The 24,302-nt window shown below is 52.1% G+C and overlaps 2 protein-coding genes across 6 annotated transcripts in view; one reads left to right on the top strand and one right to left on the bottom strand.

Annotated features, from left to right (window-relative positions):
• Positions 1-19,062, bottom strand: part of ltbp4 (latent transforming growth factor beta binding protein 4) — a 21,111-nt gene extending 2,049 nt beyond the window's left edge. Inside the window, exons 1-32 of one of the 5 annotated variants that reach the window (XM_019867925.1) lie at positions 18,721-19,059; positions 18,182-18,348; positions 14,252-14,494; positions 14,084-14,163; positions 13,839-14,012; positions 12,063-12,165; positions 11,698-11,757; positions 10,744-10,866; positions 9,783-9,959; positions 9,340-9,477; positions 8,551-9,246; positions 8,350-8,472; positions 8,146-8,274; positions 7,857-7,982; positions 6,829-6,948; positions 6,604-6,717; positions 6,242-6,361; positions 6,019-6,138; positions 5,474-5,599; positions 5,256-5,393; positions 5,062-5,184; positions 4,837-4,971; positions 4,635-4,760; positions 4,412-4,555; positions 4,038-4,262; positions 3,877-3,948; positions 3,587-3,715; positions 3,237-3,377; positions 2,487-2,639; positions 1,826-1,906; positions 1,184-1,340; positions 361-551 (exon numbers count right to left, since the gene is read on the bottom strand). In XM_019867925.1, coding sequence (XP_019723484.1) covers positions 361-551; positions 1,184-1,340; positions 1,826-1,906; positions 2,487-2,639; positions 3,237-3,377; positions 3,587-3,715; positions 3,877-3,948; positions 4,038-4,262; positions 4,412-4,555; positions 4,635-4,760; positions 4,837-4,971; positions 5,062-5,184; positions 5,256-5,393; positions 5,474-5,599; positions 6,019-6,138; positions 6,242-6,361; positions 6,604-6,717; positions 6,829-6,948; positions 7,857-7,982; positions 8,146-8,274; positions 8,350-8,472; positions 8,551-9,246; positions 9,340-9,477; positions 9,783-9,959; positions 10,744-10,866; positions 11,698-11,757; positions 12,063-12,165; positions 13,839-14,012; positions 14,084-14,163; positions 14,252-14,494; positions 18,182-18,348; positions 18,721-18,956 — 4,990 coding nt within the window. In that variant the 5' untranslated portion in view covers positions 18,957-19,059. Of the gene's footprint in view, positions 1-360; positions 552-1,183; positions 1,341-1,825; positions 1,907-2,486; positions 2,640-3,236; positions 3,378-3,586; positions 3,716-3,876; positions 3,949-4,037; positions 4,263-4,411; positions 4,556-4,634; positions 4,761-4,836; positions 4,972-5,061; positions 5,185-5,255; positions 5,394-5,473; positions 5,600-6,018; positions 6,139-6,241; positions 6,362-6,603; positions 6,718-6,828; positions 6,949-7,856; positions 7,983-8,145; positions 8,275-8,349; positions 8,473-8,550; positions 9,247-9,339; positions 9,478-9,782; positions 9,960-10,743; positions 10,867-11,697; positions 11,761-12,062; positions 12,166-13,838; positions 14,013-14,083; positions 14,164-14,251; positions 14,495-15,233; positions 15,984-18,181; positions 18,349-18,720 lie in introns of those variants that run through there. The other 4 variants (XM_019867933.1, XM_019867919.1, XM_019867936.1 and 1 more) reach the window with 4 other exon arrangements.
• A 4,061-nt stretch (positions 19,063-23,123) lies between these two features.
• The window catches only part of il1rap (interleukin 1 receptor accessory protein), a 22,203-nt gene continuing 21,024 nt past the window's right edge, over positions 23,124-24,302 (top strand). Inside the window, exons 1-4 of the mRNA XM_019867200.1 lie at positions 23,124-23,131; positions 23,240-23,316; positions 23,449-23,578; positions 24,204-24,287. Coding sequence (XP_019722759.1) covers positions 23,124-23,131; positions 23,240-23,316; positions 23,449-23,578; positions 24,204-24,287 — 299 coding nt within the window. The remainder of the gene's footprint in view (positions 23,132-23,239; positions 23,317-23,448; positions 23,579-24,203; positions 24,288-24,302) is intronic.

The raw sequence follows: 24,302 nt of genomic DNA on the forward strand, positions 1-24,302 counted from the left end.
GTGTGAAAAACGCATCTTGGAAACATGAAAAATGTCAGAAAAATGAGAAAGAAAATTTGACAAAATAGACAATTCTTGAAAGATATTTGAAATAACAATAAATCGTTGGATACAAGTTGGACACAAACACTGTACAAGAATGTGACACATGTTGGAAAAATGGCACAGTGTGAAAATGCGAGGGGACAAATAGACAAATAAGATTTGAGAAAGAATGTAAGAGAAAAATAATGTTGGGACAAAATGGAGAAATATTAGAAGGAAAACACACTGGTACTGGTGAAATTGCCCCCCAAAAAAGCACATTTTTGAGAGGAAAGTTTTGGAAAAAAAACCGCCCTTGCAGTTTGGTCCACTCACGCTCATACAGCCTCCTGGGCGGGGGCGGCGGTCCGGGCCCCCACGAGTCGCCTTCCAAGTCCTCATCAAAAGGAGAGCCTTGCGGAAGCGGAGCCAAGTTGAGAGGCGACTCGCCCGGCGACGGCGGCGACTGCCGTCCGACTCCGAACGCCGGCGAATCCTCGTAGGGTCGCCCCGGGTAATAAGCCTCACTGGACACAAGACAACAACACGCAACTTTGTGTGGATTCGTATTTCGGCGGGAAATAGTCACCACCGCTTCCCGTACTTGATGATTAAAAACAAAACTGCCGGGGCAAAAAATACACCAATATTGTTGAAAAAAAATGTTAGGCTAGTAGCATACAGTACATGCCGCAAAAATATAATCAAGGAATACACAGTTGTTGGAAGAATACCAAAATATAAATGTCACACAAATTTGAGGAAAAGATGACCAAGTGACTTGAGGAAAAACAACCACATATTAGGTAGAAAAATACGGAAAAAATGACATGAATATGAATGACGCCTAATGTCACTAAACACATCGACACTTTGTCGGTCACACTGGTAGGGTGTCCTTCCTCGGTTGCCGTGGGGGGAAAAACAAACAAAAAAATATGAAAACAAACAAACAAAAAAAATACTTCAATAATTAATGTTTTCCAAATACCAGTTCACGAAAAAAGTTTTCCCAAATATAAAAAAAAAAAAATGATGGGTAAAAAGTTCAACTTGCTACTGATCCTTTGGCCTACCACAAGAGGGAGCCACTTTGACAATCAGCGTTGGAGTGTGTTGTCATTATTGTCGTCGTCGTCGTGCGCGCGTTTGCTCTTACTCAAAGTGCCGGGGGCCGGGATAGGCGTCAGCCGGCGGCGCCCCGCCCGGGAAAGCGAAGCCGCCGCCCCCTCCCGGAGTGTAGTCGTCGTAGTCGGTGGCGGCGAGAGCGTCCGGGGGGAAGGCGTCGCTGCTGAACGGGGGGAAGAAGGGCGGCCCTTCGAGGAGAGGAGACGAGAAACGACTCAGAGGTGATCAGGTGTCATGACCGACAACATTCAATACCAAAGAAAGCTCAAGGAGCCACTTGCTGCTTCACCAAGTTGAAGGACAAACGGCGATCGCCTCGCCATTGCAAACAGGCCGCAAATGGCCACCCGGTGTTAAATGTATGTCCAGTCAGAAAAAAGCGATGCCAGATTTCTCATTTGCATTTGTAGTTTTTTTTTTCTCCAATCTGAATTTCACATCTTTGGGGAAATTGCACAATGACTTCTCAGTTCATATTTGAGGATTTCTAAATGTATAGAATAAAATAATGAGTGCATTTCAGACCCCCGCCACTAAGTGGCGCCAGCAGACATCACAACAATGGCCGACCAATCGATTCACATCGTTTGGGGTGGGGGGGGGGGCAGTCGCGAGTCATGAGGCTGCTTTGCCAACCGCGGAGGGTGCCGATGGAAAAAAAAAAAGGTTGGACCTCCACCTCTTCCTGGTCCAAGCGCTTCCGGGTCAGGGAAGACGACAGCAGGGAAGGAGCTGCACAGGCTGCCAAAGTCATCTGCGGAAAACAACCCACGTCAACATCACTTGAATCAAATGGAAGACTTTGAATTGATTCTGCCTTGACTTCAGCGGCTCAAAAAACTCACTGAGACGACAAAGGTCTTTTGCAAAGAGTGACCTGGGATTTCATCGTTTCAAGGCTACTTCCATCAAATGAAGGAAGGACTTGTCAACATGGCTTCAACACAAATTCAAAGCACTCCAAGACAAATTTAGGACGGTTTAAGAATTCGAATAAGCACTTCACGCACCTTTTGAAACCAAATCAGTCGTGTTGGTCATTGCTCAGAATTGCGATGCGGGACGTGTTTTTTTGCACTGGATAAAAAAGTTTTTTTTTCCTGCAATGGTAAAGCGAATGATGATGATGCATATCATGACCATTCCCTTTTTTTCCCATAATGCCTTTGGGCTATGTGCGTGGGCAAGTCAATAGACTGTGGCATTATGGGAAAAAAAAACCCTCATAAAAGCCAGCAAATATTTGGTATGATGTAGGCCAAAAACATTGTTTTTTGGGGGGGGGGGCAATTTGTCAGACTTCCCTCAGCCCCCCAGCCAGCCCTCATCGTTACCGGAGTCGGTTTGCGGGCAAAGAGCACACTCCATGCCCCAGCCCTGGCCGTAGAGACAGCAGCAGTCGCTGAAGGTGACTTGCGCCCCCAACAGGGGACTCTGGCACATCAGCTCGGCGCTCACCGTCTGCCAGCACACCGACAAGTTCTCATCTGGCCAGGAAGACACACACACGCACACCCGTGGTCAGCACGAGTTATTAGCCACACTGATGATCAGATCACTTGTTCAACGCGTTCCCGATTCCACGTGAGAGTTTTGGGTGATGGCGTTTCATCCAAATGTGGACACGGTGAAAGTTTTCAAGATGACGTTCCGGACTTCCTGAAGAGCAAATGCAAGACTTTTCGAGATGCCGCTCTGATGCACCCGGAGATCGTCGCACTTGTATTTCTTGTCGGACTTTGAGTGAACTCTTTCAGACGGCGTCCTTCACGTTTAAGACTTGAAAAGCTCCCAAGGCCACGATCATCCATCTCGCGGCCAATTTCGTTCCATTTCAGATATGAATGCGGCAACGACTCCCAGAAATGTTGAGAGCTTTTCTAAGGCCCTGCCGATCAAAGACACCACGATTGAAGAACCTTGAGAGGCCACAACCCATCACATCGAAGATTTTCCTTGGGCCGACGGAAGCCCTCTCTTTCGCAAAGAGATTTCCAAGCAATGAAGGCCGCAACACGTGCCACGACATTTCCTCATTTCGGCCGAGGTGTCGCGCGGCGCCGAAGGCGAAGGGGACGTCTTACCGGGGGTGAGGTGAGAGGCGTTGACGCACTTTCGTTGCGTGTCGTCCAGCACGAGAGGCGGTGAGCAGCTGCAATAATAAGACCCCAGGGTGTTGACGCACGAGCCTCCTTCGCAACTCTCCTGCTCGCACTCGTCCAGATCTTGAATGCGAACAAACACAGCGCCAAGGTGAAAAGCCTTCCGGCCACTGGATGGCGCGCATACGGTCATGGGGGGGTCATTGATTCAAAAAACACCAAGCTTAAACTGAAAAAAACGGATGCAGTCACAGTTCCATTCAAAACCAGGCGCATAGTTTGGCCTTTGGCACCCCCCCCCCCCCAAAAAAAATGCAGGAATGTGTGCGTACCGACACACTCGAGTAGCGCGACGCTGTAAACAAATCCGCTGGAGCAGTAACAGTTGTAACCGGGAATGTTGTTGACACAAACGCCGTTCTTGCACACCTGCGGATGGAAGCGCTTGCACTCGTCCACATCTGACGGAAAGAGAGCAACAACAAAAAAGGTCGAGATGATGGCGGAGGACGTGGCACTCGGACTGCCGACCAGTCTGCTCTTTGACCACGTGGCCGGTCATGGATGGAGACCAATCACTTGGTTGTCACCGCCGACACAGAGTAAGGATAAACGTGCCCACCTGTGTAGCTGAAGTCCGCCTCCCCGGAGGTCACGTATCCTCTCCCGCTGGGACACAGCGACAGGAAGTCGGCTGCACGCAAAGCATCGGGGGCGTGACGTCACCCAGCGGCGCGGCCCGGCCCGGCCCGGCCCCGCGACCCCGACTCGGGGGGCTCTCACCTGAGTTGGCGGGGGGGCAGGCGAGGTACCTGCAGCCCAGGCCCCAGCCCTCCCCCAGGGTGCAGCAGCACTCTTGCCGGCTGGTGTTGGCGGCCAGCAGGCTACACGACGACGAGCTCACGTCGTAGTAGCACTCCCGCAGCTCGCCCGGACGCGGCGCCGGCAACTCAAAGGCGCCCGCGTGGAAGGAGGACGAGGATGAGGAAGGGCGGAGGTCGAAAGCCTCTGCCGCCGAACAAGAAAGTGGGCTGTCATGCGGGAGTGTCAACGCCAACATGTTTGCAAATGCAATGGGTGCTTTGGTGCCATCTGGTGGCAGCTTGGAAGTCAAGGTAGCGTCAATGCGTGCGGAATGAGCGCGCGTGCGCGGATACCTGGCGGCAGCGGGCTCACGCATCGTCGAGCGGCTGCGTGGAAGTGTTCCCCCGGCGTGTCGCACTCGCACATGAACGAGCCTTCCAGGTTGTCACAGCGAGCCGAACCGCACACGCCGGGCATGGACGCGCACTCGTCCTCGTCTGGAACACACACGCATACACACGTTGCGCAGGCACGCGGCAAGGCCAAACCCCCGCGCCGGCCGGCACGACCACGTACCTTCGCAGGAGTTCCCGTCGGGCGCGGCGGTGAAGCCCGGGTCGCACACACACACGTACGTCCCCGCCACGTTCTGACAGACGGCGTGCCGGCCGCAGGCCGATCCGTCGGCGCACTCGTCCACGTCTGGCGGAGGAGACGCGGATGGTGGGAGAGTACTTTCGGCCGTTGGCGTTCGAGGCGCTCGGCTCATCAAACTGACCGTGGCAGCGTCCGTCGGCCGAGGCCCGGAAGCCCGGCTCGCAGGAAGTCAGGCAGCGGTACGAGCCGATGGTGTTCTCGCAGCGCTCGGATTCTCCGCAGATGGAGCCGCCGGACGACGCGCACTCGTCCGCGTCTGAAAAAGGCGCACGTGGAAACGTGACAAAGCGGCGATGCGTTTGGGGATTTTAGCCGCAAACGTGCGTCAACAAATGATTCCGTGTACCGAGGCAGGCGTTGCTCTCCGGGTTACTGACGAATCCCCGCCGACATCGGCACGCGAAGGATCCTTCGGTGTTGACGCACTCGCCGTCGGCGCACACGTCGGCCCTCGCGCACTCGTTCACGTCTGCACGAGGCGGTCAAGGCGTCTCAGGCGCACGTCGTCCTAGCGAGCGTCAAAGAAGAAGGCGTACGTACCGACGCACGTTCTGTTGTTGCCGTCGTGGCCTTCGTCGAGCGCGTATCCTTGAGGACACACGCACCTGAACGAGCCCGGGGTGTTGACGCACTCTCCCGTGGGGGGGCACCAGTTCTCCTCCAGACACTCGTCAATGTCTACACACCCACGCAAAGTCCCCGCAAGGCAGTCAGAGACCCTAAGCTCGGTCAGCGAGCACGGGATCGGGTGGACTCACCTCGACACGGTCTCCCTCGACCGAAGGTTCGATACCCCGGTAGGCAGTTGCAGCGGAACGAGCCGACGGTATTGACGCACACGCGCTCCGTCTCGCAAGCAGACTCATTTAGGCACTCGTCCACGTCTGTGGGACATTGACCACCAAAATGAGTCCAGTGCGCGTGCACGCACGCATGTGTGTGGTCTGAATTTGACATTGAACAGCGTTAACTTCTAATTAACTGTCGCATTGCATCACCTGATCATGCTATCTGCAAGTGCTGCAATGCAAAGTTGGTTAGTGTGCAAGGTTGTGCGCCAAACTTCATCCTGCCATCTGTAAGTGTCGCTCTGCAAACTTGGTTGCTATGCTAGGTTGTCATTTTGCTGGAAGTCAGGCTTTAACCCCTCCCAAGAAGAAGAAAATGGCATAAGAGGCGCTGCACCCCACCGCTTGGGGAGGCAGGCGCTCCATCACAGATCTGTCAGTGGTGTTTCGCCCTCAATTGAAGGTGAAATAAATCTCTTTTGTGGTCTTGGTTTCCCTGGACAAGACACGCATACCTTCACACACTCCATTCGTAGCCCGGTAACCTTGGCGACAGTCCACACACTTGTAGGAGCCCTTCGTGTTGACACACTGCCCCCCCGGACACAACGATGAGTCCTCACACTCGTTGACGTCTGATCAAGACAACAGATTTGTGTGCGTATTTGTGTTTTTGGGAGATTTTGTGTGTGTGTGTGTGTGTGTGTGTGTGTGTGTGTGTGTGTGTGTGTGTCTTACCTGTGCACTGTTTGTTGGTCAGTGTGTATCCTGGGCGGCAGGACACGCAACGATACGAGCCCACAGAATTGACACATATCTGACCTGGACACTGAGACACATCTGCGCACTCGTCTATGTCTGGACACACACAGACACATAATATTAATAATAATAATAATAATAATAATATAATAACAACAACACATACACACACTTGCTCGAACATACACAAACCCAGTCAAGCGCGCACGCGCGCGCACACACACACACACACACACACACACACACACACGTGCGCACGCTGCGCATAGACGTCGTGATGAAGACCTCATCGACCGTGTCTCATGTTATGTTGTACTGTTGTGGTGTTGTGGGTCGACCTGCACAAGTGTTGTTGGTGAGCTTGTAACCATGGCGACAGAGGCATCGGAAGCTTCCGGGAGTGTTTTCACAGCCCCCGTTGGTGCATGGAGCTTGAACACACTCGTCAATGTCTGACCGTGCAAACACACACACACACACAAACAAATATACATGGATGGATATACATACCACTAAATATTTTGATATTTGTCTGTGCGGTGTCGTGAAAATGACGATGTTACCTGTGCACAGTCCATTCAGAAGTCCGAATCCCGGCTGACAGGACACGCAGCGGTACGAACCAGGATTGTTTTTGCATTCCTGACCAGGACACAGCAGGGGATCCTCACACTCATTTACATCTGGGCGGGGGGGGTCAACAGTAAGCCACGTTAGTGACAGTATCCAGGAGCAAAAGGCACGTTGGTGACATTACATACGTTAGCCACATTAGCAATGTTAGTTTCATTCACCACAGCGGTGACGTGAGCTTCGTTTGCCTTGTTAGCTACAGTAGAGATGTTAGCTACTTTAACTAAGTTATCCACACCGGTAACGCTAACCACGTCAGCCATTTGAGCGTTTTTAACCCTTACGACAGTGGCCGCGGTGGTCACGTTAACCGTACGAGCCACATTTGCAATGATAGCCTCATTTGCTAAAGCTGCGACATTAGCTTCGACAGCCTTGCTAGCCACATGGGCAACATTAGCAACGCTAGCCATTGAGCTAAATTAGCCACACTAATGACTTTCGCCACCTGAGCTACATTAACCACACAGGCAACATTAGTGAGTTCGACCCTGACGCGGCATACGTCACGATGACGTCACAGTGTTAGCTGGAGACTCGAGTAAACGCCACTACTTTTATGTAAAAAGCTGTCGTCTTTCTTATGTTTTCAAACCGTAAAAGCATAAACAAAAATTTGAAATTCAATCGGACCCCAGCCTTTGACAGTCAGAGAAATCGCAGAAGGCTCTGGCTGAACACGTTTCGGCATATCGGGGAGATTGAAGATGAAATGTACGAGCATTGTGTCTGAAATTACTTGAAGTTAGTCATTATTTGGGGGATTCCTTATGTAGGATTATATCCGACATGCCCTCATGCTAAACTTTAGCGAACTCGTTTTTTAAATGCTTCAGTCGTGTCCAGGCGATACCCCCCAAGATGGTACCCATCACTTCTTGTCAAATCTTTGGAGAAGAGGCTCGACTGGGGAAACGATGATGACATTGCCAGCCCTAAAAGTGCAGTTTGCTGTTACCTTGACAGCTAGTCTTCCGAGCGTCTGTCTTGTATCCAGGTGGACAAACACATCGGTAGCTGCCTGCATTGTTCACGCACTCACCTGGAGCACACACACCCCGAGACGCAACGCACTCATTCACATCTACACACACACACACACACACACACACACACACACACACACACACACACACACACACACACAAACGGGACTGAATCAAGAGTGCGTATCATGTTGTGTTGTATGTGATGGCGCTAGCCTATTGGAGCCAAGAAAAACTCTGGTTGAGTATGTGTTTGCTCACCCTGGCAGTGCGTACGCTGGGCGTTGGCCTTGTACCCTTGATGACACACGCACGAGTGTTTGCCACCCGGCTGATCCACACAGCGACCGCCGCCACAGGCGTCCGGTTTGCTCTCACACGCACCTCGCACTGCACGCAAATGTAGCAATGAGCCAGTCTTGAAAATGGCTCGTATGCGTTTCAGACGCTCCCTGGCGGACTTACGCTTCACGTGGGGCGGCCGGGTGGTTGTTTGTGGCTTCAAGAGATCTCCCCGGGGGCCGGAGTCTTGCTCGGGGATCCGTGGAGCCGGTTCCGGGAGAGAATCCCCTCTTCCTGGGAGAAGACCTGTCCGACACATCGAGAGCTCATCTGATATTTGTTGTGGAAGACAGTTCCCTTTCCTGCCTGTTGCTCATCGGGTACCTTGACTAGCACTTGTTCCTCGGTTCCAGGTAGAACTTGGACCTCCACTGGTTTCTTGGCTCCCGTCGGTGCCTCGGTTGTCACTTGCGACTTGGTTTCGATCGGTGACCGGGCTTCTGCCGCTGCCTGGGCTTTGTTTAGTGGCCTCCTTTGCGCTCGAGCTTTGGCTGATGCTGATCCCTTGACCTAGTCTCGTGCCTTGACTCCGATTGGGGATTTGGCTTCTGCTCGTCCCTTGCTTGTGACCGGTGACTTGGTTCTTGGTAGTGTCTTGACTCCCATCAGTACGTTGGTCCCAGCTCCTGTCTAGGTTCTGACTCGAGCCCTGGCTTCCGCTCGTGTTATGGTTCTGACTTGAGCCTCGATTCCTGCCGATGTCTTGGTTCTGCCTGGTGCCTTGACTCCTGTAGGTGACTTGGTTCTGACTTGTGCCCTGACTCCCTGCAGTTCCTTGGTCGCGGCCTGTATCTTGACTCTCATTGGATCGCGGTGGCCATCTTACAGGAGCCGCGGTTGGTTTTGGGCGGGTCGGCTGGGTTGCGGCCCCGTCGGGAGTCTGAGGTCTGTGCCACGCGGCGCTCCCGGGCTTCGCAGGTCTCGAAGGTGGCGGGCTGACCGCCAGGCGAGGTGGAGGCGGACTGGGTCGGCCGGAGGAGGGCTTCTGCTGAGACTTGCCGGCTCCACGAAAAGCAGTGCCTGTAAGAGGAGAGACAAATGGATCTCGGGGGTCATCTCAGATTTTATTGGCTGCAAAAAGTGAGGCGTGGCTAGCGAGTCTGCAGCGCGTACCGTGGTGTCGTTGGTCGCCGTTGGTGACCAGCTGAGCTCCTCGGGTGCCCAGTTGATCTGCGGCTCTCTGGCTGAACTGGAGGACGGAGGCGGAGTAGTGGTAGCCCGGACCGGCAGGGCAGATCTCCTTGAAAGCCGCTGGGAGAGCAAAACATCCTCAAGCCATATGCGGGCTTCTTCCTACAGTTACAATTTAGAGGAGGTCCCCTTCAGCCTGATTTTTGTCCGCGTTCTCATGAAAACCATCGTTGCACTAATTTGGGTGTCACGTTTTCCTGCGATTGTGGGATTGGGTCGCAGCACTGTATTTGACACAGCTGCAAGTCAGTCCTAAAGCTGCCCCCCCCTCAAAAAAAAAAAATGTTTGAGACGCGAAATCCCTGCCGACCCTTCACCTCCAACAAGAGCACTTCAAGCCCCTCATCACGAGAGCGGCGACTCACCCGAGCCGAAGTAGGGGCAGCGCTGGCATTCGGGCCCCCAGGCCTTGCCGACTCGGCTGCAGCAGCAGATCTGCTTGGTGATGTTCCTGAGGATGGGCAGCGAGCAGGAGGACGGGCCCAGACCTGAGCCCAGGACCCGGTGGCACTGACCCTTCTCCTCAGATATCACACTCTGGGCTGCTCAGGACACAAGAGAAGACACGCGGAGATATTTCAAGCAGAGGGGTCCCACTCATTTTCTTTCGGGGGCCGCAGTTTGATCTCAAGTGGGCCAAAGCTGTATGTCTGTGGCCTAATAAGCAAGTAACAACAAGGGGCCCAAATGTTTCATGGTTTTGGCATCCAATCCCGAGGACAATTTCATCAAGTCATTTTGCTGGTGACCTGACAGTGCAGAGGTCGCTAGTATTCCGGGCTCCGGCCTCCCTGTGTGGAGTGTTTGTCCTCGTGCCTGCAAGCGGTTCGGGGTGTACCCCGCCTGCTGCCTGAAGACAGCTGGGAAAGGCCCTGGCACGCCCTCGTGAGGAGAATGTAGTTCGGATAAGGGAAGGACTGGCATTTCAGTGGTTGTCAGGCTGACCAGCGCACCCTCCGGTGGACAAAATCGGCAACAACAGTTCACTTTTGTGAAAAACTGCAGTTTGTGTTCTGTGCTCAAATTGGACCCAAGACGGGCTGGGTCTGGCCCGCGGGCCATGTTCTTGATTCAAAGCCTTTCATCTTTCTTTTGGGTTGATGTTTCATGGGTTCGGAGTTCACTGGCAGCCATTTTCAAACCAAAAGAAAGACTAGACTGTTCCTCAAAAAATGTTTCCATTTTTATTTTCTATTCTCTGGTCAGCAGCAGTCGTACGGAGCACTAATATACGACTATACGTGTTTGGAGCAGGACCAGTGTTTATATTTGGATTCAGTCAAGCGAGTCTCGCGAGGGCTGCTGTTTGTGTGCACGCTTACTTACAGATGCAGAGTCCGTGCGAGGCATCCAAGATGTAGCCCGGCTCGCAAACGCAACTGTAACTCCCCGCCGTGTTCACGCACAGGCCGTTCTCACAAAGGCCGGGCTGCAGGCACTCGTCCACGTCTGCGCACAAACGCAGCGGCAAAGTTCACTCGCTCTGTTGCCGAAGGTTTCAAGGAACAGGCTCATAGAGTGCATCATCCTCATATACTGTGCTGCCCTGACTTTGGATTTGTTTTTTTTTTTTTTGTTTTGTTTTGACTTAAAAGCGCAAAGAGCAACAAGGCGTCGTTTAGCAAAGAGCGACTGGAGATTGACATGCTGTCGACTAAAGACAAGTAAGCAGCCTTGAGAACGGCCTTGGCAAGCCCAAGGCTAATCGAAATGGAAAATGCCCGTGACACGCTAACTGTTAGCATTGGTAACTGCAGTTCCAGAGTCCTCGAAGCAACAGATATTTGAACGCATGTAGTACGACAATACTCTCGGGTCTACGGGGACGTGCTGGGACAAAAACTCGTCCTTCGGCTGGCCCTGAAACGGACCTGCCATTCGGGATTGTTCCGAAACACCCGAGGGCCACCATGGCCCAGCACTAGATGGGGAAAAAAAATCTGTTCTTCTTCCGCTGTGTCTCCATATCTACAGTATCATACTGCCTCCTGGTGGCCAAGGGCACACCATGACAAGCAGCACAATGAAATGAACCGCGACATTAAATCAGGATGTACATGCTGAGGAAAGCTTGACACTCTTATTTAAGTATATTATTACTCAATGTTTTTATAAATTACAATATTGTGTGGGGTTTATTTTCTTGGAACAGCAATAATGGCATTCCCACTCATTTTCATGATGACGCCTTTAAAATGGTCAGAAAAATCTGCTTTGGGATCCTACTCATAGCTTGGAGCCAAACTTAGTAAAAAAAAACAATAAAAATAAGAAACTCACCAAGGCATTTGGTTCCATTGCTTGGCTGAAAGCCAACAGGACAGGTGCTGTTGTTTCGACCTGCTGAGTTGTGATTTCATGACGGATTATTGCACAACAAGCATGTGAACACGAACACACACGAAGCCGACAAAACACATTAAAACACACTCAAAACATTTTTCATTACATTTCCGACACGGGGGTTTGAGTGCATTGGTTCCGGTGCTCTGCTACAATTTCAAGTCCTGGAGGAGAAGATGTGAGTGTCAATGGGTGCGTGTGTTATGGAAGGCTATCCCGGGGGGGGATCTTCCCAAATATTTGAGTGATCCAGTATCACGGCATGTGTGCTTTTTGGAGGCGAAGGGCGTTAACGTGCCGACCTTTGTGCGGAGGGCAGAGGGTGCAGTCGCTGGAGCCCCAGGCCTTTCCCAGACCTCGGCAGCACATCTCTTTGCTCCTCAGGCCTGGCAGAGGAGAACTGCACTGTACGTGTACACGCAAACACAAAGAAGGAGTAATAAGATTTATTCACCTTCAGGCCTGATACACACATACACACACACCCACACCCACCCACCCACGCACACAAAACTTCCTTGGTGGAGGTCCATAAATGGTTACCGCGTCCAATATTGGTGCTCGGCTCAAAAGTTACACTTTGGGGAAGCGTCTGTTCTTGGCATGCACTGTCGTGTGTGTGCGCACGTGCGAAAAAAGCATTCAAGCTTCCAGTCGACGACATGATGAGTCCTTCTGTTTCCAATTAAGTCCCGGTCCTCAGGAGGTGGACAACAGCGCACGTGTTTCGAGAGAAAAACGGCCTGTTTGCACTTTGCCTCCCTGGGCGTCTGCGTTTCCTATTCTGTGTTTTTCACACAGCCTGTAAAGGCTTTGCTTCACTGAGCCCAATTCAGCGACTCCGACGTTATGCACTCATGTTGGAAGATGTCCTCGCGAGTGCGTCACAGAATCGTGGCGAGGCAAGCCGAAGGCAAGCGTTTGAGGTTGTCGGACGTGACGGAGGACAGGCAGGGAGCGGGGGGCCCCCTCTCCTGGCGATGCCTTGAATCCTGCTAGGGCTTCGGTACTTCTGACTTGAGGCTGGTTCCTGGTGGTTGCCTTGCCTGCCGCTCGTGTCTTGGTCCTTGCTGGTGCCATGGTTCCTGGCAGTGACTAGACCCCACTTGTGCCTTGGCTCCTGCGAGTGTCTTGGTCCTGACTTGAGCCTTGGCTTTTGTTGGGGCTTTGGTTCCTGGCAGTGACTTGACTCCCACTAGTTCTCAGTTCAGGTTAGCGCCTTGGTTCTGAATTGAGCCTCGTTTCCTGGTAGTGCTTCGGTTCTGGCAGGTGTCTTGGTTCCTGGCCGTGACCCGACTCCCACTTGTTTCCCGGTGTCTTGGTTGCTCCCTTGACTCTTGGGTCCCGACCATGCCTTGGTTCTAGCTGACACCTTGGTTCTGACTGGTGCCTAGGTTTTTGCCAGTGCCTCGGTTCCTGGTGGTGAGTTGACCACCGGACAATTCCATGGCGCCTGCTAATGTCTTGGTTCCGATTTGAGATTTGATTCCAGGGAGCGCCGTGTTTCCCGGCAGTCCTTGGTTCTGGTGGGTGCCTCGGCTCCTGCTAGTATCTTGCTTCTGACACGAGCCTTGGTCCAGGCTGGTGCCTTGCTTTGTGCTGCTCCCTTGGTGTTACCAGTGGTGACTTGAACTCTCACTAGATGCTCAATTCCTGCTGGTGTCTCGGTTCTGCTCTGAGCTCTGGTTTCTGGACGCGTCTTGGTGGCTGTGGTTTTCGTTAGTGCCTTTGTTTTGGCTGGTATACCTTGTTCTCACTTGAGCCTTATTTCCTGGCAGTATCTTGGTTTTGCCCGCTGGTTCCCGGCGTTGCCCTGACTCCACCTATTGCCCTGGCTTCTGCTCGTTTCCTGGTTCCGACAGGAGCCTTGGTTGGAGTTGGCGCCTTTGCCCAAGCAACTGTCTTCATTCAGACTCGAGCCTTGGTTCCTAGGGTCTTGACAACACTTGCTTCAAAAACTAACCCTGATTTCAAAACTTTAAAGTTGATGTTTCACAGGTGATTTCAAGAAGGGTTAGGGTTTCACAAGAGGGTTTTCAAGTATTATGGAGTGATCGCCATCACTTAGCACCCCTCACCTGTCCGTCTTTGACCTCCCTGAAGCAGTACTTGAAGCCGATGTGTTGGGCGTAGACGCGCTCTCCCCCGAGCGTCTGGGTCCGGACACCGCTGTCCACCGGCGCCGGAGCCCCCGCGGACCCAGACAGCGCGCCGGACAAGAGCGGTTGCGGGGCGGGCATGAATCCAGACACCTGAAGGCGCAAACGGTGAGCAACACCAAACAACTTGACAAAATGCTGAATTGGTCGATCGGAGCTCGGACCTTCATCACCTGATGAACCTTCACACTGGCTTCAGGAGGGTGCTGCACCCTGACCTTCACCAGGGACGCTCCAGCTGCTCCTGGGAACACAGATTGAAGCTTCAAAGTCGGTTTTGAAGTCTAGGTTAGGGTTCCAACCCGTCTTTCAAACTGAAAGATCACACGCACCGCCCGGTAGGTCCTGGTTCTGACCCCTGAGTGGCAGCAGAAACTCCGACCGGGTCAGATCCGTACTGGGCGCGGCGACTGACACGCGGGGAGGCTTGACGATTTCATTGGGTGAGGTGAATGAGGGCATGGCTTGCGATGTGACGGGAATCTGGCAGAACTTTCCGGTAAAGTTTGAAGGGCAGAGGCATCGATCCTTCAGCAGACACACCCCTCCGTTCTTACACAGCAGACGACACACAACTACACAAACACACGTTTGCGTCAGCACTCTCAGTCAAGGCCTAACCCTGGCTTGTACCGACGGCGGCTGACGTATCGTCGATAGAAAACAGCCACAGACGGCCTCCGCCACGCACGCGCTTCCCACCTCCTGGCCAGACGGGAAGCGCTGCTAACATGCAGATAACGTCGCACGGGGGAAAGTCGCTTGAGCCACTTGGGGACCATGCAGCGGTACACTCTTTGTCCTGACTACTAAGACGAGTCATGGCACAAGTACCTGTGGAACAACGAGGACGCGCTAGCCGTACGAATGGCTTCCCATTCTTTGACAATTGCAGGTCCCCAAAAAACTTTGAATGAGAATAAACAAAAGAATTGAGCGATCTCAATGGCTCTGATGGACTGCTGACCGTTTCTTTTTTGTTTGTTACTCGAGATTATTTTATGTATACATGAGGACAATAGTCAGATATTTCTTCTTTTCAAAGCAAACTGATCATCCAGTTTGAGAATGTCAACTTTAGCTCACGGCATACTGACATTGCTTTTCTCTGCCACCTGTTGCTAGGCAGACTTTCGGAGCACAATCCTCATTTTTTGCTCTCTCCAATGTTACCTTGGAGACTTGTCAGTCTCGTTGAGAAACGACGGGAGAGTTGCCGCACCCGCACGGCCCCGCACCCGCACCCACACCCACACCCACAGGAAGGAACTGCTGCCGAATGACAGCCGTCACCCGGTTCCCAATGCTACTCACAAACTCTGAATCGGTCTCCATTCGGCCGTTCCGTCGCCGGGCCACTGAACAGGGTGGTCACGTTGCCGCGCTCGCAGTGATTGACGCAACGCCGCTGGCTGCAGCGCACCTTGCAGATGGTGGGCGTGAACATGACCTGCAGCCGGTCCGGCCCGCCGCGGGCCGCGCCCGGGGCACTCCCCGGCGCCCCGGCCGACTGCCCGTCGGCCGCCCGGGAGAAGGAGACAACCAGGCATGACAGGAGGTAGACGAGCCTCAGACGCGGCATGACGGCTTTCGGGACACCTCAGAATGGCGCCGACGAGACTGGCATCATCCGAACGAGGAGGAGGAGCAACGGAGCAGAGTTTGGTTCCAAAGCGGCGGCAGGATGAGAAGAAGATGAAGAGAAACAAAAAAATGCTCTGCTTTCTAAAAAGAAAGTCAGCTTCCAAAGCTCGTGGTTCTTGTGCGTGTGCGTCTCTGCTATTCTACAATGCCAAAGGAGCGAGCGAGGGAGTTCTGGAGTTGGAAAATCTACTTCCAAAGCATCACAACGACAGCACCGACGACGACAAGGACATGAAGGAAGCGGGTGGCGTCGCAAAGGATAAAGTCTGCTTCCAAAGGTTGCGGTTCTTCTGCGGCGCGGTGCGTCTGCCCGCCGTTCTCCGATCCAAGCGAGTGAGCGAGCCTTTTAGAGTTGGAGAGGAATCTAATTGAAAGCAGGGAGCTGCTTGGGCTCAGGTCCAACATAAACACTGGGTCAGAACACGCCTACTCCTGCCACCACCGCCCCCCCGGTGCAGCTCGCGAGCCAGCGGCCCTAAATCAGAAAGTGACGCGCCATCGCAAGGAAGCCCGAAGGAAAAAGCAAACTCTGGAGCCTTGTCAGCCTTTTACCTCTTTTGCATCTTGTTTGAATGAAGGCACACAAAGGCAGCCTCTGCCTGGCGTTAGCACGGACGACGGCCACAGGCTCGACTCCGGCCACAGGGGCCCATCTCGGCACATCAGACGGACGCGCTGCGGCCACTCGCTTCCGGTCACAAAAGCCGTCCGAGTGGAGCGGCCCGATGCGCTCCTGCCACCCACTTCTTCCGCCACGGGGGGCCACCGCTGCCGGCCCAGAGACATCTCTCTGGCTCGTGCGGTGCGTTGTGGCCAACGACTCTGCCCTTCCAGCTCTTGTGAAGTCGCGCACAAAGCTGCGATTTGGACCATGTCAGCCGCTGGGAAGCCGTCGACGTGCGAGGCTCGGCCGGTCCATCAAGAACATTTCGCTTGGTGTCTGCCATGGAGACCAAGGCGCGCGCTTCCCGCACGGTGCCCGAAAACAACGTGGCCGCCACAGACTGAGTTTTGTCTGTTTTTGTCTGACCGGGTGCGGTCTTGCGGGACCCCCGTAAAAGCAAAAAAAGCCCATTGACCAACTTTTTAGGCGGGGCGGGCGGGATAAAGAAGTCTTGTCCTTGTTTCTGTTTGACTATGAGCTCACGTCCTGATGCACGTCAACCTCACCTTACGCAAGCCTTCCATCAAAGCACAACATGACGACACCTCGACAAGTCTAGACGTCCTGGCAACTTTTTTTGGAAAGAAATGTTTCTTTTCCAGCGCGGTGGCACACGTACATCCGGCTGGCAAAAGGTGGCGTCGGAAGGGAAGCAAAGGTGACTGCTCTTCAATGCACAAAGAGACATGAAAAATCCCAAATGACGACTCCATTCAAAATGCCGAGCATATCCAAGTTGTTATATTTGAATGTCTTTTGGGGGAAAAAACAAACAGTTTTCAAATATGACTTACAACTGAAATATTCTGACTTGGAAAAGTTAAGCATTGCACCACCCTCACGCTCATGTTTCATGTTTGACATTTTTCTTTGTATTTCATTGAGTTATTCTTTCACAACAGCAACTCTGCCGAATAAGTCGGAATATGTTTCAAGCACATACGAATGCTTTGACTTGTGGCGTCTTTGGGATGCGAGCTGCCGCTTGGGGGCATTTTGTCGGGGACTGGGACAGATTAATTGCATTTGCATTCATTTCAAGGGGGAAAGATGTTTTGAGACATGCGTTATGAGATACAAGCATGGTCACGGAAGAAATTAAATCAAATTTCAAGGCAGCACTGCACATTTTTAGATATTATATACTTATGCCACCCCCCCCCCCGCAGCCCTCACACAGACGAGTGGGTTGACAAAAGTGGGCGTGGCCGCAGTACAGCACAAAAACAGGAAGTGGGGCTTGTAGGAAGGAATCAGCGAGCACGTTTACATTCCTTATCTGAAGCTCACAAAGCCCCCAGAGCGCCATTCCTCAACAGTGACATCACCACCAGCTTGTTTTTACTCTGTGTGTGTGTGTGTGTGTGTGTGTGTGTGTGTGTGTGTGTGTATGCGTGCGTGCGTGCGTGCGTGCAACGCATCCATCACCAAGAGCATATCTGCACGTTCCCGATTAAAGAAGAAAAAAAATCGGGGATCCGAGACAAGCAATGGATGTTGCGTGGATGTTGGCATGATTAACATAGCGGCGCTCTCACAAGATAAACATACATGAGTGTGCACACACACACACACACACACACACACACACACACACACACACACACACACACACACACACTGCATTAGGTCACTGGAAATTTTTCAAAATAACATCATGGGAATGTACACAGAAAATGAATGTATAATCTCCCTGCCCTGTATGCTAAAGTAACAAAAAAAAAATATATATATAGATATCTATATATAGATATATATATATTTTTTTGTTTTGTTATGTTTTTGTTTTTTTTTGTAGGCAGCATGGCGGTTGGCTGATTAGCGCATCCGCCTCTCAGTGCAGAGGTCGTGGGTTCGAATCCGGCCTTGGCCTTCCCGTGTGGAGTTAGCCTTACGTACTAAAGATAATGAATGTCATTTGACGGGATTATGCGATCAAGTCGCATTCTGTTACCTGCGGGTGCGTCGATGTGTAGGGTGACGTTGCCTTGGTGGGAAAAGGACGTCCCAACACTGAGTCTCTTCTTCTCCTTCTCGATATGCTTCATTAGGGCGGTGGCCAACTTGTCTCGTTTTCCCCCCGCCATCTTCTTCATTAGTACGGCCTGAGCCTCGCGCAAACTGTCACAGTACAAAATAATTAAAAAACAAACAAACAAGTTGTCATTCATTTGACAAAGGATTGATTGAAAAACAAAAAAAGTCAACCTTTTTCGAGTTTGGTAATTTCAAGTAACGATGTTGAAATGAGTTGAGGCGTTTCGGTCAGGCAAAGGTTTTTCCTCGCTGTGCCCTAGCAACTATGTGGATGGAAGTTGAGGAGTTTCATTTTGACCAAAGCATTCCTTTGGCATCATCCTGGCGCCAAGGAGCTACCGTAGCTTCATTCCGCAGTCAACACCGACTATTTTTTTGACCATCAAAGCGTACCAGGGGCCACCGAGCCACCGACAAGGACCCAAACTTCACCCAGGACCAAATTTGACTCCTCACCTGAGAAAAGTCTTTTTTGCTGCTACCGCCTTCAACTTGGTCCCGCTCGACAGCTTGAAGGACGGTGAGAAGTCCTCAGATTCAGGACTTGAGTTAGGACTCGAAGACGAGGCGTCAGACGCCTCTGGACTTTCCTGAGGGCTCGAAGACACGCTCGAGTTTCCCTGCAGGAGTTCCTCGGTGAGAGGCCGTCTGGTGGAGTCCGGCGGATTCTCGGGAGCGGGTCGAAAAGCCATCTGCTTCGGTCCGGTCGCAAGCTTTGCGGACGCGCCGGAGCGCTCCAATTCCGAACTCGGGTTTGGACTGAAAGATGCGGGCCGGGCATGGTGATTGACAGGCGATCCCGTCGCCTTGGAAACCGAGCAGAGGCCTTTCGGACACTGGGAGGAGCCACGGCAACGAGGAGGGCAACGCTCTGCGGCAAGACACAAGGAGAGGAGAGGAAGAAAAGAGGAAAGGAAAAAAGGGGATGAGGAAGTGAGAAAAGAAGATGAGAAGAAAAGTTGAATTGCAAACAGCTGTGACTCGGCAGGGCCAAAATGAGTCCCCAGTGAGCCGTACTTCAGAAATGACATTTGAGCATCATCAAAAAGCTGGATAGGACCCCCCCCCGCCCCCACCCCACCCCCCTCTGAACTTGTTTTAAAGTGCTCGATCAATACAGTTGAGTTGAGTTACGCTAAAGACCAACCAGAGGCCAGCTAGTGTTTGTGGAGGCGGGAGGGGGTCAGAGCAACAGTTGCGACGCTGGACTTGTGGAAAATGCTGCCCCATTCCTGGCCCGACTGACTGAACCATGATTGCCCGATCTCTCGGGAGCGACCTGTGTGACTCGCCATTCATTTTGCGATGCCAGCTCACAAACGAGACCTTGGGGAGTACTTACCTCTCTGGTTCTGTGGATGTGTGTGTGTGTGTGTGTGTGTGTGTAATGTTTTAATCATGACAGAATTACTTACATGTCACTCCTACACCATGTTTATTATTGGACACACTCTCTTTCTGGCAACACACACAGACCAACGTGGAAATGTGCGCGCGCACACACACACACACACACACACACACACACACACACACACACACACACACACGCTCAGTGACTTACAAACACACACACAAAGAAGACAATCGCTCATTCTCACACGCACACGCCAACTTTTGCGGTGAGGGATGGAGAACGGTGAAATCGGGTGTGCCAGCCCCCTTGGCAGTTGGTCCTCACCCTTGGTGCACGCCGTGGTCCTCATCCTGGCTGCCAGAGCTGCACATGCGCCCCATCTGCAACACACACACACACACGCACACGCGCGCATCGACTACATGACTTTTTTCCTCTGACAAAAAGTGATTGTGACACTTCAACGTATTGGTGCAGGTGAGCGCTATGCTAATGGCGTCAACTCACATGAAATAACACACACAATGGAATCCCAAAAGATTTGGTCAAAACCAAAGTAGAAGAGAGCAAAGGGATAAAGAAGAATGACTTTTTAAAAAGATGCTTGTTGTCAATTGTCAATCTTTGCTGAAGTCTTTGTTCAAAAGTCAACGCTAAGCGCTCGAAAGTGGCGAGCCGGCGCCGGCGCGCGACAGGAAGCCTTTGGTTTGTCCCCTTTGTGGGTGTTGTTGATTGGCTTGCGTCGCGTGGACGCCTCTAACCGGGAAGCGCGTCAGCAAGTGAGAGGATGCCACCTCCCGCCGGGGATTTGAACGTTACTCACAGCTTGCTGCGCCCATTGTGCGCGCACGCACACTCAACGAGGCCAGCACGTGAGAAGAGGTGACAGGCAACATGAGAGGCCATTTCAGGATATTTGACCAACAAACAAAAAGCATTCCACCTCGCGCTGAAAGCAACACTTGCCCGTAGAGAGTCTGGGGACTTAATGCTGCCCCCCCTCCAAAAAAAAAAAATGCAAAACGCCACTGGCATGGTAACGGTTAGCATCGCAAATGGCCATTTTAGAAGCGGCAGATATTTGAACACAAATGGTGAAACAACACATGTAGACAATAGAACAATGCTCGCAATGCAGATCTTCTTTATCGTCTGTGAGACTCTCATGACAACATCTTACTAAATAGTAGTAGAAGTCATCGTCTATTCTTCTTTGTTTGGATTGCGGCTTGTCTGATTTCTTGACAACTCATGATCGACACGTTGACCAAATTTTGCACTATTATTAAGTCAAACTGGGACTGAATTTTGACCAAAACAAGCATCCAGTTAGTACAACTCAGGCTAAATTGGCCACGATGAACCAAAATGGCCGCTTTCTTTTTCTTGTCCGTCATGGCTTCTTGAGCCAAACGGAGGCAAAATTCTTTTCAAAGAGAAAAATGCGGTGGCACACGGCCACGCTTGAAAGAAGCAACTGGTTGGCTTCGTGTATCTGAAAGTGAGCCGACAATGGCCACTTAAAAAACACAAAGGCAGACTCCTCTGCGTCTGTTGAGCCGAGGGCTTCCTTCTCGAGACGTTTTTGGTGGGTCGAGTCACGGTAGAGTTGTCTAGCAAGTTTCAAGCGGTGCTTCGGGGCCTGTCTTTTCTTTCGTTTCCACCGCAGTCATTTCCCAAATGATCTGAATGAGAACGCGGCGAAAAGAAGCAGGTTGAACAGGTGCCGCCCAGGGACGTGTCGAGCTTGGCCAGTGGGGAGGAAAACAGCCGCCGCGAGCACGCGCAAACGTCGCACGTGCGGCTCGAGTCGCGGGCAAGGGCAAGAAAGCGCTTTGGAATTGCGGTTCCGGTTGTTCACTCACCTCCCCTTCCTGGGGGGCTCCGATTGGGGGAGCCCCGCGGGCCCCCTCGCCTCCTCCTCCCCCGGTCTCCCCGTCTCCGGGCCGGGGCCGCGCCGGCCGGCCTCCCGGTGTCGGTGCCGGCTCCGGCGGCCGTCGGCGGCGTGCACGCTGAGCATCCACGCGGTCGTGCACACGCAGAGCAAGAGCACGCGCATGGCGGGGGGAAGATGACCACTGCAAAGTGGGGAAACTTCAAACTCATTTCGTCGGCGTGCGGTGGGGGCCGCGCACACGTGATGTGCGGCGGCCAATGGGACCACGAGCTGGCCAATAGGAATCCAGCAAGGGGGATGCTCTTCAATGATCACTTGAAGCCTCGGGGTCACGCGAGCGACCTCCACGTTTCAAGTGGGGGAGAAGTACAATGAGAAGGTCAACAAATCATTGGAAGCGTGGGGGGGGGGGGATTATTGTTGAACGTATATGGAAAGTTGATCATTTTCCAAAACATAGTTTTTGTATTCTTGTCAAAGTCATCTTTCTTGTGAAATATGCTCTATGTACACCAAACAACACAGATGAACTTTCGCTTTCCTCTCAACCGCAGTGCAAACATGCAGTGCATTCAAAACACACACAGCAGAAAATACCGGCAGAGAAACTGAACTGTATGAAAAGACATAAATAGATAAATACAAACTATAACAACAACTAAATCAATTATTCATGTACGCAATGAGACAAACGAATAACCCCCCTTTTTTAAGAATACATGCTCTTGAACAAGTTCTCGAGATGCAACAATTGGCGCTGTGGCTCCAATGTAGCGTGCAGGACTAGTGAGCGCCGCTAGAGGGAGGCAGCGCGACCGTGTGGTGGTGACGTCAGTGGGAAATCCCACGGCCCAACTGAATGTCGCAACTCGCAAACACACAGGAAGTTACGCCATCGTACACACACACGAGCGGTGATCGCTTGGGTGACTTTGAACGCTGTCCGCGTACTTGTCCTTTTCATGATTACGCCGAACGGCTTTCGGGCTGAGCGAGCGACTGAGTGCGCATGCGTGCGTGATGTGTCAAGCGTTCGCCTCCCGCTACCGAGCGGTTCCCTTTGGGCACGCCGAAGTCTCGGTCCCCCCCGGACTGTGACGCGCTAGCAGACGCATGCTACCAACTCGTGCTCATGTGAGTCGACAGTTTGCTTTTGTCTTATTTTGCTCTTTTTCTCTTTGGACTCTGGCAGCGGCGCACTCGCCTTTCGCCTTCTAGCGCTCGCCGCCCCTGTGTCCATCTTCTTCAAACTCGTTTCAAGACGCATCTTTATTTCGTGGCTTTTTACCCAAAATGAGACTGACACCGTTCTGTGATTTTCTGCTCTCTACTATTGAATGGACAAACTTCACACATTTTGTTTCTGTGTTGTCATGTTCTATGCAGCAGTGCTTTGTTACAACTGCACTTGTCGGCACATGCGCTGTACAAATAAACCCGGATATTGTTCTGAATTGAATTTATCAACAAAACAGAGTAGGCTAAGAGCTCAAAACTCTGAAAAGTTCATTCAAACTTCCCTTGTTGCTACTGGAGTGGAGGAGAATGGCGTGTTCGCGGGCCACGGTCTCGGCATTTCCTTTTTTTCTCCTCTGTTACGGTTCGATGGCATGGTGAAGATTGTTACAAAAAAAACCGAAACACATCAACAACAACATTGTACACACCATATTGTGTGATCTAAAAAGCTGTGTAAAAAGTGTGTGTGTGTGTATTCGCAGGACATTGGTCATCTTGCTTGTACCTTTGCTGGTTGCCACGGTGACGGCGGACCTCCACACGGATACCGGCCCGCCAGGTAGGCGCCAGGCGCTCCGACAACTGGAAACAAACACAGAAGCGAGTCTGCGTTCAGGTTTCATTCACAGTCGGGCTTGAAAAAATGTTTGGCTCGATGTGATCAGGCGACTGCGCGTGTGTGTGTGGTTAGGGACGAGGTGCCAAGACTGGGACGAGTCGTGGTCCTGGGTCGTGCATGTCCTGGAGGGTGAGGCGGCGTGGGTGCGGTGTCCCCTCTGGGGCCACCCGGCCCTCGACAACTCGTCACGCGACCTGACGTGGTACCGCCGCCTCCGAGGACAACACTTTGAACGACCAATCACGCACAAGTAAAGCAAGCATCATCATCATCATCATCATCATCGATACCGGCATCTCGAGTCCATTTGGGGTCGAATCAAGTGACTTGTCGAATAGTCAACTTGACTACATACACTGAAAATAACCGGCTGTCGAATTGACTATTTGATTTGTGTGTGTGTGTGTGTCGGGGGGGGGGTGGGGTTCAGACTCACAAATTGGCTCTGGGCTGCCATCTGCTGGAGAAAAGCGGTGGCTTCACCTTTGCTTTTTGAAAAATAGTGAAAATCCATTCTGAATTTTGACATCGATTTGTTTAAAAATCCCGATATTTGAGTGAGTCGATTTTTTTTTTTTTTTCTGCTTTTTGAAAAATCTTGAAAATCCATTCTGAACTTTGACATCGATTTATTTAAAAATCCCGATATTTGAGTGAATCGATTTTTTTTTTTTTGCACACACCTAGTTTGCTTGGGATTTTTTGGGGGAGGCGGGGGTGTATTGAGATGTAATTGTGTCGATGATATGTGTCTGGCGATTGCGTTGTCGCAGCGGAATGGGACTGCGATTGTGTTGCGCTAACGCGCTGGTGTTGTTTTGCCGCAGTGGGCGTCTGAGCAAAGAGTACGACAGGTTGTGCTTTCAGCCGGCGGTGGCCGACGACTCGGGCTGCTACGCCTGCCTGCCACGGTGAGGAGCGCCACC

The sequence above is a fragment of the Hippocampus comes genome, unplaced genomic scaffold (genome assembly GCF_001891065.2).
Source record: "Hippocampus comes isolate QL1 unplaced genomic scaffold, H_comes_QL1_v1.1 scaffold49, whole genome shotgun sequence".
In the NCBI taxonomy this organism is placed as follows: domain Eukaryota; kingdom Metazoa; phylum Chordata; class Actinopteri; order Syngnathiformes; family Syngnathidae; genus Hippocampus; species Hippocampus comes.